Source organism: Nothoprocta perdicaria, unplaced genomic scaffold, assembly GCF_003342845.1.
Source record: "Nothoprocta perdicaria isolate Ctin4 unplaced genomic scaffold, notPer1 scaffold_74, whole genome shotgun sequence".
NCBI lineage: Eukaryota > Metazoa > Chordata > Aves > Tinamiformes > Tinamidae > Nothoprocta > Nothoprocta perdicaria.
This window is the reverse complement of record NW_020456021.1, coordinates 2,416,461-2,436,119: the sequence shown is the minus strand read 5'-3', so window position 1 is coordinate 2,436,119 and position 19,659 is coordinate 2,416,461. Positions and strand designations below refer to the sequence as shown.

Sequence of the window (19,659 nt, the reverse complement as noted above, 5' to 3'; positions counted from 1 at the left end):
GGAGAAATGAATCACAGAACCTACTGGTAACTCAGGATATGACAAGCATTGCAATTTCTTCTATAAACAGATGCTAAAAGAAGAGTCATAGAGCTGTAGCTTTTTTGAAAAACTGGTGGGTTAGCTCTAAGAGACTGGGTATCAAACATGGGAGGAATGTAATAATTAAATATTAAAAATAGATATTTTACATGCTTTAATTCCTGTATCATAATGGCCAAATGAAAAACCACAAGGATAAGTGCACAGTACATATTGACAATGAGAATACAGAAATATAAGAACAAAATGGCTGGGTAGTATGGGACATCTACAGTAGCATTGAGTTTGGATCAAGAATACAATTTTGAAGCAAATCTCCAATCAATCCATACTTCATGGAGAGCCCACTAATATGCTCCAGCTAATGACAAGCATTTGGTTTACCAGATCAGATCATAACTAGCCTGAAGCTCCCTCAAGATATCTACAATGCAGACTTTGGGTGCACAGGATCAACTTTTTCATTCTGAATCTGTTACAACTGGACCATATGACTTATCAAAAAGGAGAGCTATGGAGAGCACATGATTGTTTCTCTTAACTTTTCAAATCTGCATTTTCACCAACCACCTTGACTGTAACCTTTGTCCTTCTGTGGCTAAAATCTGCAAGGCCAGTTTATGCCTATATGATCTGTCAGAATTTCTTTACCTTAAACAACTCTTTATTACCTCCATGTAGATCTCCATATTCTTACTGAGAACAGATTTCTAAAAATTAATTAACTGAGAAAAGAATTGTTTGAATCAAAAAATACAAGATACGAAGAGCACTGTTTCTTTATAACATCTAGGTTAAGAGAAATGCGTATGGTAATATGGTAAAAATATGAATTTGCATATACATACACATATACAGACATATAAACACATAAATATATTGGTATATGGGGCAGGGTTGTAACTTTCCATATTTTTGAATAACATTTTCATATAAAATTGTTTAATTTAAACTATTTAATTACTTATCTTGGTAAGTAAAATGGTTTTTGTGCATGCTTCAAAATAATATTCATTTAATTGCTAAGAAAGCTGCAAATCTCTCACCTCAGACAAACAAAGAAGATTAGACCATATACTCATGTCATTCCTATAATAAAAAGGTAGATCCCCAAACTTCATTTTTTAAAATTTTTTCTATAGTTTTTCCATTTTAAAAAATACACCTGAATTTTACACACACATTTTACACATTTAAAATTGTTCTGGTATTTTGCTTACTCAGATTACTAGTAGCTAAAGAATAATTGCAATTATAATCATTATGATTTAGACTGCCCACAAGACATTCATGCCTTAAGGATGGGGAACTGGCAATAAATCCTTTCAGCCCAGATGCTTAAATTACAATTYAGTAGAACTAATAATAAATAATGATCATCTAAGCCACTTATTAAAACAAACAACAAAAAAAGGGCTTCCTACTGCATACAAAATGCAGTTTGCTTAACACTGCAACCCTTCCCACTAACCCATTTGTTTTCTGAGCAGGCAGCTCTTCTCCCCATGCTGTGTTCACAGCATAGACTCATTCTTATCAGCCCCCAAATCTGCTGAGGGGCTCCACAACCCTCTGCTTCCACTTTTCCCCCTCAGATATGCTGGCAAGCCCCAGCTAGGGCTGCTCCCAGACACTCCTGCCTCCTGACAACAGCAGGACCACTGTCATAGTTCCACCTTACTTCCCACATCCATAACCCATCATCCAAAACAGAGAAATACTTCCAGAGAGCACTGCTAGAGGCAAACATGTTAGGTAGTCAATGGCCACTTTTCTGAATAAAGACCATCTAAGCAGAAAAGCAGTGTATACATCAAAGTAGAGTAGAAATGTGGAAATTTTCAATTTTTCAATCATATTCCATTCACTCCAATATTTAAGAGGTTGGTAAAAGACATCTTGAATTGTACACATATGTAAAATCGATAGCTTACCAGGTAATGAAACTCTTTTACTGGCTTGTTGCTTGCAATAGTCAGCTCAAAAGGTTTCCCAGCCTAGGCAAACAGTATGATTTATATGGATGAGTATGGGGACATGCTGAGTAACTTGAACCGTTCCTATCTTGGCAAGTTCCATCTCACACTGTTACCTTTACATCCTGGCTCTTTGTTTTAACCTGGAGATAAGTCTGGCTGGATGAGCTGAACACATCATAAACACCTATGTCAGTCTTACTGTTGAGGAACTCTGCCTGTAAGATAAGGTAAACAGTAAAATCTGAGATATTCACATACATGTTACTGTTTGAAGGCAGCATGGTACTGTGACCTTAATGGCAGTACAGAAACAATTTATTGCTCTGAGTAGCTATTTCTTTTCGCTCATCCAATATCTTGGTGCAATTGTTTAGATGACATTTAAATTTTAAAAGCATTATGTCACATGGGATCCATCACCTATGCTTCCTTGCATAACACAATTAGCAAGCAAGGTAAATAATAATAGCTGGTTGTATCAGCTGCTGCAGGCAGTAGGAACAGCATAGCATTGATGACAGTCACAGTCTGCTCYATTTTCAGTATCATTGTTTCAAAGCAATTATAGACAATACCTGAACTCTCAGATTTTTTGTATTATCCAGAATTGGAAACTCAATATCAATAATTCCATTTTCTGGAACAGTGTAATTCAGGACATGGACCGTCTTATTGCTCTCTTCTGTTGCCTCRTTATCAAGGTAAGAAAGTGAAGAATGCTCAAAAAACAGGTCTGTCTGYTGTGCAGTGATTGTGACAAGATTCTGTCGTTCTTCAGTTGTCAGCTGGCTGCCATCAGAACGTGTCACCTTTAGCTAAAAAACAAAAGAAATTATATAACAAACAGGATAAAACTAGGAAAAAATACTTTAAGTTGATACAGCATCAATATCTCAGCTCCCTGTGGACACATCTTTGGAAAACAAAGAGGAAATAGATGAAAGCTGAAGTCAAACTGAGGTGCTAGAAAGAAAAAGGAAAAGGACCAAAACAGAGACCCAAATAATCAGGCAAATAGAAAGGCATGGTTTGAGTCAATCTACACTGAATTGCTTATTCAGGCTATCATTTTGATTATCATTTTGATACATAGGTTTGATTTCTATGGATTTTCGTTGTCCTCAAGAACTGTGACGTCTACTCCCGTTTTCAAATAAACAAAATGTAGTGACACAATATGAAACCACTGCTAAATGCAGAAATATTGAAKGTACCAAGAATATTTCTGCAACAGGACTACAGCTGGTATGAGAAAGACAGAATAGAATGCATAAAAAAGACACTTTCAATTGAGGGATATGTGATTTAATCAATTTTACTCAACTTTGCAATAATTTTTAGTAACATGACTCTAAAGGAATAGCTAGAAACTGTAAAGATTTCTCTTGTTGGAGAGCAGTGACAAATTATATTCAAGAAAAACTCTGCCAAGGCTACAGCATTTTCTGACATTTTGTCTTTTTCTAGTATAGTACCACTAAGTTTAGTAACTTCCCAAGTTCACTGGGAAAAAGAGATGATTTGAAAGCAAATCTGTAAATTATACTTAAAACTCTGAGACAAAATTTAGTATCTAAGCAAAAGTACAGGAAAAAAAAAGTCCCAACACAAATCATAATGAAATAAAAAAAACTTACAGTAGCTATGAAGTTCAGAGAAGGCTTTATTACTCTAGAGTAGTCCACAAATTCAATAAAATAGTCACTTTGCTTTGGAAATATGATGATAGTTGAATTCTGGGAGATTCCTGTTGAATAATTGAATGTGTTTAGATAATGTGGTTTTAAATATGTATTTTTTTTTAGAAGCAATATTCTTTACTTGTTCTTCAGACAATTCTGGTTTTTTGCACTGGTTCCATTTAAATTGCTCTCTACCATTCCAGCTAAGGATCACTACAGAGGTGGTCTCCAACCTATGCTAGATAAGTCATACTGCAAAGTGCTCTACTCCACATAGACTGTGTCAGAATAGAAAAAATCTGCAAAAGAAAGGAAGTCTGCAAAAGAAAATAATTCCAGCTCAGGCAGCTTTACCTTTATTGGGTCTGTACTGAAAGTCTTTGAAATCCAATTTCTGAGACTGGTGGATATTTGTAGAAATTATTTTTTTCTAATATGTAAGTTGAAATGTTACATGAATCCAAAGAAAGGTGCAGTTTGCAAATTCCCCAACTCAATAGAGAGTGAAAAAGACAATGAATGGTAAAGAACTYGCTAGTAATTCTTTATGACTTCTCTTTTCATCAAAAGTGATCAGTTATTGGCTATTAGCCCTCATCTGAAAAAAACCCTCTTTGTTATTTAATAAATCATTTAGCATAGAACTATTCAGCCAAATTAAGAGTTGCTTTAGATCTTTAATATCTAGATAGCTGAGATAATAGACTGTAATATTTCTTTCAGCACACAATAATTTTCMTAGTATTTCTAAGCCTTTCTGCATATTTTAAGAGCCCACTGAACTCTTACAATATGGCCTTCTCTTTGAATTTCTCAAAGAAGACATCTAACAGCAACATACCTGTAAGAGACTCGGTAACCACAGCTATAATTTCTATCGGCTCTCTGTAATCAGAGTCATGATGGTGCCATGACTGATCAGCATTCAAGTCTTGCAACAAAATTTTGTTACATGTAACATTCGCAGATCCATTAATCTGCAATGTAAGAAGAAAAAATGTATCTCAAACTACCAAAATCGAGGTTTTATTTACAACAGCTTATTTCTGGTTAAGCTCTGCAGTTCTCCCCACATAAATTCTGCAGTGCCAAGATCAGAAAATTGAAAAATTCTGGCTTTTAGTAATCATTCTTATTAAAACCAGTAGAAGTTCTTCAGTGTTTAGAGAGTGAGTTATCTGTTGTTTTCTAATAATTATTCAGTTCTGTACTGCCAGAGCATTGGTGTATATGTTGTACAAAAGAAAAAATTTAACWGGTTGCTGAGAGTTAAAATGCTCTCTAAATTCTCAAATCTCATACTTTCCATAGGCTAAGTGCTGCTGAAGGCCTGCAGTATACCAGAAGGAAACAATAGCAGACACTGCTTAACAGAAATCGAAGGTTTTTTAAAACGTTGTCCATAATTTAAAATCAAAATACCTCATTTTGCAAAAGGATGCCATGAATCTATCACCACTTTAAGTCTTGAAATCAAAACTGCAAGCTTTTTTAAATGCCTTGCTCTAGCTCATGCCCAGCCCAATAATTATTAAACAACTACTGTTTAATTAGCAAGCCAAACACTTTGGTGTCTACAAAATTAGTGTTCTACATGGACGTTTTTAATGATCCCTTATGGCCTTATAATATAAGGCTAGGCAAATAGTGGTATATATTGAGCCAGGGAACATTCCTGGGCACTGGAACCCTATCACCTATATTGTTTGGATTGTTCCTGGAATTTTTTTTTTTCTTTGGGCCAACTAATACTCTCCAAAACAACTTCCAGGCATAGTTCAGTAGATAACAAAGGCCAAGTATCATTCCCATCAGCCAGTGTGAACGCAGTCACTTTGCTTTGGAAAATAAGAGTTTAATATTATTCATGCAAGTCCCTCCATACGGTACGCCAGCTGAACTCAACACTTGAGAACCGTCCCAGGCATATTTAACCTACAAAGGCAGACATAGACTTAGGCTCTACAACACTGCTTATAAAAGCAGACATAAACTTAGGCTCTACAACACTCAGAGCTGTTAAAAGACTCACCTCCATTGTGTTTGTTACGTTTTTCTTGTTTGTCCAGTAAGAGACAGGAAGGCAAGTGATGGTTACAGTTCCCTTCACTGGTTTTCCATAAGTATACCTGAAATGTGTCAACCACAGTTACACAATCCACCACCTCAAGGTCTTGGGTTCCTTAGGATTTTCTAAGGCAAAAGGTTATACTAAATGTTTTTCCTTTATCTCAAGCATGACTAGAAAACATGAAGCTTTGAAATATGAAGCCTTCAGCAGAGATCAGCATACAGACTAAAAGAGAACAGCCCCAAAAACACAGAATATATACAGAAGCAGGAAGCTTTGTCCTTTCCTTAATTTCCTTATAAATTATATAAATATACAGGTAATATAGGCAAATTAACTAGATTAAACTAAGGTGGAACACAATATTCTTGTGTCCGAATTAAGAGCCATTTTGGTAGTGTTATTCTGGAATGGCTTTCACCTTCTGAAAAGAGAAACAAAAAGGAACAGATATTCTAGACATGTTATACATTTCATTTTGTCATTTCACTGTAATTAAGGGCATCGGATTAACAACAAAAGCAAAAAATATCAACTGGAAGCAAGTTATTGAATAGAACATTAATGTACCATAATAATCAACAAACAGCGGAACTAAATTGAAATGTAAGAAATGAAACTGTTACGCTTCTCAAATGCTTCTAATACAAAATGAGGGATCCCAAGACACATTTTCCAATTATTTAACAATCACAGCACAAACATAGAAGTAGATTATACTACTAATACTTCTAAATCAATCATTTCTTCTTTTCACTGACAAATGCAATGTTTAGACATGTATTTTTACAGAATTAAATTACCACCAAAAAAGATATTTTTTTCCAGGTCATCTTTGATCAATTTTTCAAGTTGAATTGCTGAATTCAACTGAATTTCTAAATATTCCTCACGTATAGGGTTTTTGGTAGGTAAAAGTCTATACTTCTTTCTTAAACCTATTAGGGTAGGAAGAATGTGGCTAAACTGGAACTAGAAGTGTAAGCCTGGAAAATTCCAAATTTTTCCAGTTGGTCTAATAAAATACAGTGGCCTAATAAAATACAATTACCTAAAAAGCCTAATCTCTTTTAACAGTGTTATTGAGGAAAGGAAATAAATTGCTTGATTGCTTGGAAACTTTCATTATAAGAAAAAAATCATCAAATTCTGTGAATAAGGCATGATAAATAATTTGATCATATTCTAGAAATACCTTTACCCAAGCAAAAAAAAAAAAAAAGAAATTAAAAGTCTGATGGCATACCAATATTAAAACAAGATCCAATAACTAGAAATAAGTAATTTAGAATAGACAGTACTTTTTGGTGTTCTCAGTCAAAATTTTTATTTTGACACTTACTAACACAGTAATTCTTTTAAGAGTGAGGGTGACATTGGTATCAATGATTTACTTACTTTGCAGTGACAACACCAGTTATGTCTTCATCTCTTAAAGAGTAGTATAATGATGTTTTTATCGTGACATCAAATCTTGGCAAAACTTATAAAAAAAAAAATATTAAATTCAGAGAAGAAAAAAATCTACATTTTTTTGTAAATAATACAGGTCATTCACTGTGATATGGTGAAGACTGACAGTTTCTTAYAGAATATGATGTAAGACATGCTTTTAACCCAACTTGGTTCATATGTAACACTAAGACCTCTTGTTGAAAGGAAATACCAAGCAACACAAAAGCTGCCTCTATAAGAAAACTTGTATTGAAGCATAAAATGTCCACTTCTCCTTTCTCAAGCCAAGCTGGCAAAGGAAGAAGAAAATTTCAGCCTATTCAGCTTTTATAGAATCATCAGTAAGCTTCAGAATCAGACATTATACAGACATTTTGGAATGAACACACTGCCTGCATAATTCTGGGAATACAGGGAAAATAACTGTATCTCATATACTTAAAATTATTTTAAAGGTTGCATGACATTCAGACACAGTACAGTAGCAGGTAACTGTAAAGGAAAAACAGGGTTGCCCATAAAATAATGATGTTTTTCCTAGGACTGTACCAGAGAAGACAGGAAAGTTAAGACTTTCTGGGAGTATTCAAAGGGTTCACATTAGCCAAGGGCAGCTAGTCACTCTACACTCTAAATCAATGGAAATGAAAGTTTCTTCAAGCATGTGTTTCCGAACACYTATGTTAGGTTCTTGTACTTGATTTTCTAAGGGAGCCCTTCTTTCTCCACTGAAAGACTACAGAAGCAGACCAGGCAGATCAATTTTGCTTAGCTAGGACAAACCACAAGGAATAACCCCTGGTTCAATATGATGTTACTAAAATCACTTGGTTATTTTTATTTAAACAAACATGATAATGAATATTGTAACAGCTATTGGCATTTTCTAAGTGCTAAATAAGACCTAAAATTCTACCAATTTGGTTACTACTAAATGCACTTAGGCAATACTTACCATACTCCATCACTTTAAATCTTTGATAGTGATCTTGACCCTATTGAAAAAAAATCAARGAACATAAAATCAGATCATCAGATTAACAAATGTATTATATTAACAAATTTAACATATCTTCTATGCCCAGTTGCACATAAGTTAATGCCCACCATCTGCAAGGTAATCTGCAGAACGCCAATTTCTCTATAAAAAAGCAAATATCCAAGCCTAAAGCTAACCAACATAAATGTTCACAATAACCAYGATGAACTATGCCTGAACTACCAACAGTTTCTTTGCAAGCTCTTCCAAAATCAACTCAGGTGTCCCTATACAAAAGTGATGTCTTTATCTGARAGAGCTGGGTCTGTTCAGCCTGGAGAAGAGRAGGCTGAGGGGGGACCTGATCAGCGTGTATAAATACCTCAAGGGAGGCAGKGAGGAGGAGGGGGGCAGCCTCTTTTCAGTGGTGGGCAGGGATAGGACTAGAGGAAATGGCTTCAAACTGAAGCAKCGGAAGTTCCACAGGAACTTAAGGAAGCATTTCTTCACTGTGMGGGTGACAAAGCACTGGAACAGGCTGCCCAGAGAGGTTGTGGAGTYTCCTTCTTTGGAGATCTTTAAAACCCGCTTGGATGCAGCCCTGTGCCCTGTGCTCTAGGTGACCCTGCGTGAGCAGGGGGGTTGGACTCGATGACCTCTGAGGTCCCTTCCAACCTTCGGCATTCTATGATTCTATGATCTTTATCTACAGTGCCTTTTGTAGAAGACCAGACAAAACATGTATAATCTTAAGTCTCTTCATTCACTGACAAAAAGATAAGATGTTATTATAATCTACAGTTTATACTACCTTCAGCAGAGATATCCTAAGGTCACAGCTGCCTTTCTTGTATATTCGTTAATTAAAAATAAATGTAAGAATAAGCAGCTCTTCAAAAAACTAAGTTGGCCATGGTCTCTTTCCCTTTTCTTACTTTTTCTATTTTTTTCACTTTCTTTCTGATATTCTTCAGGAGAATATCCAACCTCATATTCACACATTCTGACATATTTTTGATATGTGGCACATCAGGCTAACAATAGCCTGTTGTTGAGAAAKCAATTTAGAAGTTTCTTCACTCTCTTACCATTAAATGCATCAGTAAGTACAATCACAGTTAACACAAGCAGCCATACTACCTTCCCATATAGCCTTTACTTTTTGTTCTCTTTTGCTCTCCCTTTTTTGTTCTCTACTGCTCTTCTTTGCTAAAGTGAGAATAATTCTGACCAAATATGTAAGGCATTTGTATGAGGACATGAAACGCTTCACAGCTTGATGATCTTTTATCACATGTCAAAAATCGATCAGTGGGAGCAAAGGTATGAGATCATCCACCAGCAGTGCCTGGAACTGGAGCTCTGAATTCAGGCAGGTCTACTTGACCTACACCATAGATGTATTTGGAATAATTTGGAACAATTAAGTACTATTTCATAAAGAGTKGCTAATCACTAATAGCTCAGATTGCTCCTCACTTAATCATATCTGCCACATTAACACATTCTTTGGGGATAAACAATGTATTAGTTAAATAAACACTAAGATGGTTGCTAGCATAACACATCTTGTACCTTGGATCTTGCTAATCATTTATTAATCCCAGTGCTCATAAAAATATAACTTTTTTGAAGGAAAGTTAAATTACTAAATGTGGATAGAATTACTTCCAGTTAGTCCTATCAGAGGAAAAACACTTTCAGGATGTTAAGTGAAAATTTCAGGATAAAATTTTCATGCCAGCATCCATCCAAAAATGTAAAGTAACCAAAGGATTTGGTATAAAATTTAAAGATTTGTCTTTAAAATAATAAAAATCAAATTATCCAAGAAAACTATGTTGCCATGTTCAAAATGTCATGAGTCAATCTGAAACAGCTTTGTGTCTAGTGTTTGCAGCCAGCTTGAATGGAACCCTCCCATTTGGCGTTTTTGAAGAAGAAAAGTAGGTCTGGCCTGGMGCAATGGTCCCAGCAATTGTGAAAGTCTCCATGCTCAGGTTGGATGTTCCAATACAAAGACCACCTCCCTGCTGTGCAGGATGTCAGGCCACAGAGGAGACACAGCCAAAAAGAATTTCAAATCTCAGGCTGAAATCTCTCAGAAGGAGAATGCCAGGGCTCATTCACCATTATTTACTAGCTGCAAGGGGAAAATATGATCTCAAATAGGGTTGGAAGAGTGGTGTAAGGAACCAAAGGAGTCTACAGCTCCCAATGGGCAGGAAAGAAGAGGCTATTTTTGAAAGCCTATTTTGCCTCTTTGCTCAAGACTCTCCTAGAAAAGAATGGAAAGATCAAGATAGACAAAAAYCTGTTACTGGGAGCTGGCTATTTTAAAAGGTTAATATCACTACCTGCTATTCAATCGTGCAATGATGTTATGCTGATGTGGAGCTCAAAAATTTGTTTTTTCCTGTGATTATAACAAAGAACAATGCCACCCTTATAAGCAAACAAATGTGCTGGGATTCCTCACTGRGCAGGATTTGAAGTGTGGAATTAGAAAGAGGGAACACGGTAAACCTAAGAGCAACAGGCAGTGTATGTGTGTGTGTTTATCCCTCTTGCTGCTTGGCTCACAAYCAAAGAATTACCTCGAGAGGTAGGATGAAAAAGCATCTTGTGTTAATTTTTCTTTTTCTTTCACATTAGTATAGAAGTCATAAAAGATAAGTAGAAGTTAAGAGAACTGTAAGGAGTAGGAAAAAACATGTTAAAGTGAGATGAGAGCTCTTAACTCCAACCTGTCTAAAAAGCCAGTTTTTATTACAGAAGCAAAGTCATGGATTTGCAGTACAGGGAAACGAAGAGACTCTACCAGGTCATCTAGCTCATCTGTCTGCGAAGCCCAGTTTCTCACTAATGCACACTTTTCAGCCAAATGAGTTTGAAATATGCCAAGTAATAGCACTTGAACCACTTCACATCATTTTATCTCTTCAGGGCAGGGCTGCATGTCTGACAAATAGTATTCAAATATTTTGGAGTGTAAGTTGTTAAGCCGGTTTCCAGGAGTGGAGGCTTTTAAGACAAGCGGTTAGTTATAAACACAGTCCAAAAGAGAGATGTCTTTTTTTGGACTTAGACAGAAAAACAACATGTTTATTCCATTTGTTTCCAATGCTGTTTTATTCTATTTTATCTTATTCTTCTATGTCTGTTTTTTGCTTCTTAAACATACTCATCCTTCCAAGCTACTGTCACTTTGCCCTAAATCAGCACTACTTAAACCACAAAGTGTTTATCACAATCTGTGCATGTTGTCCAGGATAAAATCATCATTTAGAAAAATAGTGCCAAAAAGAGATCCATATAAATACTCAGAGATGATAAGGAAGATAGAGACTTTCTGCATTTGTGTCTTAGATGCTAYAGACTCTGACATATAAGAATTGCTAACAACTGAGATTTAGGCTTTGATTTCCATGATAAAGTTGTTCCATCTGAAGTTATTTGGATCAGGTAACAAACAAGGGAAAACAATTTCCCTCAAAATTTTTACATCTTGGCAATCTTTTTTTTTTCTATTTTTACTCTTGGCAATCAAAAATCTCTGAAATGAATGTGCTGCATATCATCTTTCTTATTTCTTTTTATTTTGTTTTTACATGAGCTGTCAGTTACATCACGAAAGACTACAGTTTCTTACTGACTGCCTTGAAAAAGTAAAATCTGGCACATGCTTTTTTTCTTTTGTGATTATACTGCCATCTCATGGTAAATGTTAGAAAGTTTCATTGACTAAATAGATTTTTATCTAAATAGAAATTAAAAAAAACCCAACATCTCACAATCACTTTATTTTTGTGCTTTATTGTCATATGCACTAAATAACCTCCAAAATAAAATTCTGCAAGAATTCCTACACTTTTGTTCAAATCCATCAGTATGGTCTCCAAAAGCTAAGCAGAATCATACTACTGTCACCAATATTCGTACTATTAGTTCCTGGTTAAATACCAGTGCTCATTTTAAAACTACCAAAACACAGAAAAACATAAATAAATAAACTGCTTTTGAAAGGGTGATACTTTTTTTCTAAGTAACCATATAACCTCAAAATCCTTGAGTGGAATTCAAAAGAAGTTTTATAACTGAAGCTTTGAAAAATATGTAATACTTATTCAAAAATATTTTAGAAAAACCTCATTCCAGCCCAAACTACTGTTCTCTAACATTTYATCATAACTACACTATTCTCTAAAATTTCATCATGACTTTCCAAATAACAACTTCCATTAATTAGGTTACAAAATAAGACCTTTTGAAGAAAAATGCTTACTATTAAAGCTCACCAACTAACAGCCTTTTAGCAGCAGGCTCCATGGCAGGAAATGTCAGTTATCCAACTAAAATACAAGATGGAGACTTGGGAACCAGACTGCAGTGACTCTGTCCTGAGTTTTCTTGGAATAGCTGTGCTAACACCTGGTCCCTTATAAAAAAGCTACTCCAGGATGTTTAAGAGCAGCAAGCAGTCAGCACAAATGAGGTTGAGCAGCAGTACTTCCAGGAATTCAAATTCTGCACACTAGGGAACACCTGTAATGAGTGGGAGGCAAATGTTATTCCCTGACTCTACTAATGACTCTTTAAAGATAGGAGTCATGGATGACTCTTGTCACCTGATATGAAAAGGTTGGACATAAAACACTAAGCTAGAAAGCTGAGACACTGACATTAGGATAGTTAAGTCAGCAGATGAGGCTGTTTGCTATCTGAAGGTCCTAAGCAGACCTTGCCATCTAAAGTGCTAAGTAGATACAAAAGCTGTGCTGGATCTTCTGGATGCTGTGGACACAGGGAAAGCAATAAGTTAGCTAAACTATCTAGCTTAGKTTAGATACAAAATACATATCTACAATATCTACAAAAGCACCAAGGCCCAGTGAACTGCAGCACAGACACACCCTATACATTCCTTAGCACTAAATGCAAGTTCTTGATGATCTTTGTTAATAGGGAGGAATTGGTGAATTTMTACCACTCACTTATACAATATAGGAAAATCCGTAGCTCCCTTGGTTGGCAGGTTCAGAATAGCCAAGATTATCCAGGCAATAGATAGGAATATTTACAMAGAGTGACCTCAGTTACTCTTTAGCTTTCACTGAGCACTGACTAGATCTCCATTAACCGATGTCAGCCTTAGTGTAACCTACATACAGACCTCTACACAAGGTAAATCTCAAACTGAATCCTACCCAATTTGACTCCTCTGATTTCAGGGTAGAATCTCACTTGTAATTAGCAGAGCCAAAAAGGATCTTCCATCAGCTAAGTTGCTTTTTTTTCCCCCTTTTTCTGCAAGACTTATTACATTTTTCATTAATCCAATAGTTTAACATGTTATCAGARAAAAAGAATAGTGTGTGAGATAACCAATTAAACAGGTTTAGTTTAATAACATGGTATCTCTATGCACATGACAGCCTTACCCAATGCAAGACAGTTTTGCAGTGCGTAGGTACAGGCTATCACATAGAGAAATGCTGCAGATCACTATGTCACTACTTGTTTTAATATAGAATTTGAAAATTAAAGCAGAGAAAATGTGGATGTTGGAGGAAAAAGAACCCTGAAGAAAACAACRTAAACTTCTGAGTTTGGGGCTTTGCGTTGGTGTTTTATTCCCACAGGATATGTATAGTGAGAAAAGCCATTTTGGCATTTTCGAGAGGGCTCAAAGTCTACACAGATTCCATTTTATATATAAATATATATATATATAKTTTGATATATATATGTATATAATATATATACTGGGCCTTCTGTCCTCTACTTCAATTTGTAGTTCATAGAACTTAATGACAACTGGGACCATGAGTGTATTTAGCCTGGTTTCTTTTATCACAGGTTYGGTTATTAGTAGATTTGTTATATCATGTTCCTACTCTCCCAGCCGCTCCACACCTGTGACAACAAAGGCCTCCAGAACCAGTGCTTTCTATTTAGAATCATAGAATCACAGAATGCTTAAGATTGGAAGGGACCTCAGAGGTCATCGAGTCCAACCCCCCTGCTCACGCAGGGTCACCTAGAGCACGTGGCACAGGGCTGCGTCCAAGCGGGTTTTAAAGATCTSCAAAGAAGGAGACTCCACAACCTCTCTGGGCAGCCTGTGCCAGTGCTCTGTCACCCTCACTGTCAAGAAGTGATTTAAGTGCTTTTATTGTATTTTATGTCTATGAATTTTCCAGTCAGTTCTTGATCCCTTCAYATTCYTATTATTCACAGGACTCTCTGGTTCTATGTTATGTAGTTTAATTGTGCTGTTTAAATTGTTTTGAAATTGCCCTCTATACCGGTGCCCTTCTAGACAATGCATTTGGAGAGAGYGTTCTCTGCTTTCCCTAGTTACTCACGACCAGAATGGCATTTTCACCCTGTCACCTCTTTTCCTACCTCATTTATATTCACTAACCTTTCACAGTACATACTAGGTAGCTAAAATTTAGAATACCACCTCCTATGATCTACAAAGATTTCAGTTCACACTTGTCTGTTTCCTTACAGTTGTTGCATTAGCCTAGATAAAATCTAACACACTTTTTAATTTTGCATTTTTTCCCTCTTTTTTTTTTTCCCAGGTGACAATGATGTTCATATAGTCAAAGCCTGAAAACAGCTGATGCAGGCCCTTGGGCAGTGTTTACCAGACTTCAGGATTATTCATGATTTAGCAGGAAAACCACACAGAATTTCACCACCATTTTCTCTGTCAAGAAAGCTGCTGAAGAAGCCCCCTCTGTCACCAGGCTCTCTGAATCACACTTGGCTGCTCCCTGAAATGTGTGGACTGTCCTGTGACCCTGATCAGTCAACTGCTCTGGGTTAGCCAAAGAAAACATAGAGATGCTTTTCGGTCTGGGTCATTTCCCTGATGCAGTTTTAATCTTTGCCTCATTACAGCTGCCTCAGCTAGACCCAGAAGTGGCTGAACAGGGGCAGGAGAGAGTAGCTGAGAACAGGGACAAGAGCAGAAATAAATCATTTTTTTAATCCCATAAAAAACAGTACTAATGAAAACATATCCAAACAAGAACCTATTTGCAAAATCCAATCCTGTCGTTCAGTTGAACAYCAGCCCTCTCTACTTTGCCTATATAAATCCATAAAGCACATAAGTGTTATGTATGCTTCCCAAGTACAAACCAGCTTCTCTTCTCCTCCAGCAACTGCCCACCTTGCTAGAACATAAATCCGTCCTKCTTGTACTTGCTAAATGCCTCTGAATGGCCATTGCAAGACAATTCAGAAGGGCAGCTCTCAAATTACAGACACTTCCAGCAACACACACAACTACTGAACTACAAGCTACAAACTGTCATTCGAACTACAACTCCAAGTATTTTTACAACATATTTCACTGTATATCATGAAAGTGTTAAATGAATAGGACCAATAAAACTCAATAGTACCAACAGCAACATGCAAAGTAAATCACACTAATTTTGTTAAGCAACATTCTAGTATATTATTCATCCCATTATGCATAATTCATTTGCTCTCAGTAATGCTTCAGTCATTGTGAACCGCTGAAACGCCACTAAAACTAGACAAACATGGGTAAATGACAGTGTTTGGTTCTACATCCTTTGAGACCCTGACTTACTGCATACCAGGGCACAAAGACTTTCTGTATACTCACTTAGCAAAAATAAACCCGATGGAGTCTTACTTTAAAGAAAATAAACACTATTTCTAATATTTCATAAAATATTTGGTTTATATTAACAATTAAATTAACATTTAAATCCCTAAGTTTTTAAATAACATTCACATTTTAGAATCAACGGTCATACCTTAGGATAAAATATGTATGATATTAAATATTTGTCCTTATTAAACCATATACTACTGAAAAGCTTGCAAGGTTTGCTCAGTTTCCCTAGATGTGGAGTGAAGGAAGGATTTTCTAGTCTCTTAGCCCATGATATCTCCTCATTTTGCTTCATCAAAGGACACCCGAGTACAATTTTAATTAATAAGTGCATAGAACATACAAACATACATCAGGAGGAAAAAAAAATCTCTATAAATTGGCTGTGATAATACTCACGTCCACTTCCACTTCTATGGACCAATCTCCTAGTGGAGGGTTCATCGACAACTGAAATTTTTTTGAAACTACTCCCAAATCACCCTCCTCCAGCAACCACTGCTGAATCAAATTCTTCCGAGGGTCCTACAAGACAGAAATCAGTTAAGTGTGAGAGAAGTGAGTTAAATGTGAATAGCCTTAGCAGCAAGGTTTAGACAGTAATTCAAGTGATCTTTATTTGGCATGTAAAGATGGAATACATGGCAAATTCCAAAGTATAACTGGATTTCTGTGGCTACTTACTCGGATAAATATATTCAGAGATGCTTTGTAAGGTTTGAGATCAGGATAGACTGTGACAATCCGAAACATCACATCTTGTCCTGGTTTATACGTAGATTTGTCAGTCTGGATGAACACAGAGCTCCTCTTTGAGATATATGTCAAGCTGGTACGGTTAGAGAAGACCTGCTGGCCCTCAGCATGGCCTTCCACCAGTAATTCATAATTCCCAGAMGCACTGTTCAAAGGCAGCTAAAAAGACATGAGTGAATTGCTGTTACTGTTTAAAGTATTCTTGAAGGTCTTATTATTCAGAAAATGTTCACCATAAAGATCTCTGACCCATACCTTGACTTGTCAAATTGTGTAAATTCTCAAAAACTGAAAGAAGAATTCAATGTGAGGGCAAGACTTTCAATGCGAACTTATTGAAAGAAAAATCCTATATTTAGATTGTGCTTTGGTTGCTGTTTGTTCATACAGCTAACTCTGCCTTTAAGGTGCCATTTGGAAAGACTGCTATTAATGATCCATTCCACCAGAAATCAAAGCCCTCTATAGTATCTGTATAAACAGTTCTGCAGCTCTACTGGGCTGACTCTGAAGTGTCATTTCAGCAACTACCAATACAACAATAATTACCCGACAATTACTTGCAATAATGTATTTATTTATGTATTCATATACCTTTCATACACACACACACACACAATGCTCTTTCTCTTCTTTCTTAAGTTATTTAGAAATTTACTGATTTTGACTTTGGGAGCTCATTTTTGCCATTTTTTAATAATGAATTGTCTAGGAAAGAAAAGAGTTATAGATGCAATATACATTCAAAAGGAGTCAGACRGCAATGAGACACATGTAATCTTGCACCTCCTTTCAGTAGCTTTAGCATCTTGTCTTTGGGGTAGAAATACTAAATTCAGAGGAAAATATTCCCAGGATGTAGACAGTGCTTTTGAATAGAAATTGACTTTTTTTTTTCATTTCAGTGGTTTTACAGTTCATAATTATAGCACACACTAAATCTCACCTAGTAAGAAAAAAATAACTATTTTCCCAAAAAACTAAGGAATAAAAATACAGACATTGTATACCGTTGAGTGAGATGCTTTATTTAGGATGCACATTAGATGCTCCTACTAAAGTCTGGACAGACATTGCTGTCTCTAAGGCAGGATCATGCAAGATCAGAACAACATGAATCTCCCTCTGTCCAGTGATTAAAGTGAATCTAGAGCCCTAAATTCTGATGCAGCAGCTTGTTTCCCAAATTCAGGTGAGAAGAGCCAGAGTCACAGTGGATCTAGCGACTTTAAGCCGAGATGTTGYCGTACACAGGGAAAGTTCACCCAGACAGGCAACATCACACAGACAGTACACAACCCTAGAACTGTTCTAGCCCACATCCTGGCTTCTGTAATACCATCGGCTTAGGGATATCTCTTTAAAGAGGTTTAATAAAATAGCCAGCTGGTTCCAAGAAGTAGTACTGCTATAAAGCTTAAGAGTCACATATTTMTGTTTGCTGTTAGAGCAGTGTAAACCTGGAATAAAACTGTTCAATATGAAGACAAGAAGAACAGAGGCTTACATTTTCCAAAATAAGATACGGAGATTAAGCAGTCTTTTTGCACTGGTAATGAAAATTTCATCTGTTAACTCACAAGGCACAGCACTTTAAAAGTATTCTCCCAAGTTCTGTACTGAAATTATGGTTTGTTTTAAAATTATTTCGAAGATCATGCAATGAGTTAATGGAATTTCCTAATCAGGGAAAAGTGTCATACAACAACAAATGAGGTAAATACCAAATATAGTCTATAAAGAGCAAATTTTACCTATACCAAATACGTTTCCTTCTGTGTATAGAGAGCAATCAGGAGCAACTTTCTTTTTCCTTTTTTTTTTTTTTTTATTCTGACTTTTTAAAAAAAACAAAAATCAAGAAGAGCAAAAATAAATAGTCTCTTTTCCAGCCATGAACAAGCATATAATTGCATAGAGAAAAAACGCCTTTAAAATCTAGATTTATACAAAAAACTTCAAGGTGTAAACCACCAGACTGAATTTGATTTTGCATCTTCTTCAAATGTAGATTTTGTATACACATTGCCAAGAACATATGATTCACATATTTCAACACTCTCATACTTTGAGGCCAAGTTTTCTGGAATACATTAAGTAGGAGGAACAGACTTCGTTACTGCATTTGTCAAAAAATAGCTCAAAAATAATAAATTTAAGATTATTATCATTTACCGAACAAGTTGTATTCCCTGAGAAAAGCAGGCAACATTCCCCACAAAAACTCCAAGAATCATTACAACCGGCCAAAGTCACAAACGGAATGGGATGGAAAAAGCTTGTTTTGTATTATCGTAGCAGTAAATGCTGTTCTTAAAGCGTAATTGTAACATGCTTGCAAGGATTGTCTTTGATTTCTTCCCTAAAACACTGTAATTGCCATTTACAGATCTCATATTTCTCTAAAGCTTTTTTTCCTATCATGAGTAATGGCAAATAACAGGGGCTGCTCTTYGATCTTTGATTTGTTGATACTTTAATATTTCTTTGCTTCCTGCAATTCAGTGACAAAAGTGCCTGGTTTATCCTTCTTCATGCAAATGTCAGCAGCAATCAGGTTGGTATTGTCATGGCAGYGTGTCAGGACAGCTAAGGGGTAAAGCAACCAAGCCCTGGTTCACTTTTCTGTGCTAACAGAGACTCAATGATTCTAGAAGGTCAGTGCTAGCCTATTTATTTCAATCCCATCAACTCCTCCTCTAAAAAGAACATTTCTCTACCTGAAGATGAGCAACAGTAGCTACTGGCAATTGATTATGAAGACATTATTCTGAAAATTGACTTATTAGTGAATATTATTATCCTCATGTTGGTGCCGCTAAGAGAGAAAAAGCCATCTCACATACTTCTGCTGGGCACAGTAGTTACTGCCATGAGCGCCCCAGACAAGGAAGCTACTGTTTCCTTTGGAAAACATGACAGCCCAAGCTGGTAACTCATTACCCACATTACATTACCAGCCAATAGCATGTTGGGCAGTACATAACTCTACCATAGCTACACTAATGAAAAAAACGCCTTCTCATCAA

The 19,659-nt window shown here is 36.1% G+C and overlaps 1 protein-coding gene across 1 annotated transcript in view; it reads right to left on the bottom strand.

Annotated features, from left to right (window-relative positions):
- The window catches only part of CD109 (CD109 molecule), a 72,173-nt gene that overhangs the window by 32,957 nt on the left and 19,557 nt on the right, over positions 1-19,659 (bottom strand). The window contains exons 3-12 of the mRNA XM_026051268.1: positions 16,559-16,789; positions 16,274-16,399; positions 8,185-8,224; positions 7,173-7,257; positions 5,736-5,832; positions 4,545-4,680; positions 3,659-3,768; positions 2,597-2,836; positions 2,135-2,236; positions 1,977-2,039 (exon numbers count right to left, since the gene is read on the bottom strand). Of these exons, the coding sequence (XP_025907053.1) occupies positions 1,977-2,039; positions 2,135-2,236; positions 2,597-2,836; positions 3,659-3,768; positions 4,545-4,680; positions 5,736-5,832; positions 7,173-7,257; positions 8,185-8,224; positions 16,274-16,399; positions 16,559-16,789 (1,230 nt within the window). The remainder of the gene's footprint in view (positions 1-1,976; positions 2,040-2,134; positions 2,237-2,596; positions 2,837-3,658; positions 3,769-4,544; positions 4,681-5,735; positions 5,833-7,172; positions 7,258-8,184; positions 8,225-16,273; positions 16,400-16,558; positions 16,790-19,659) is intronic.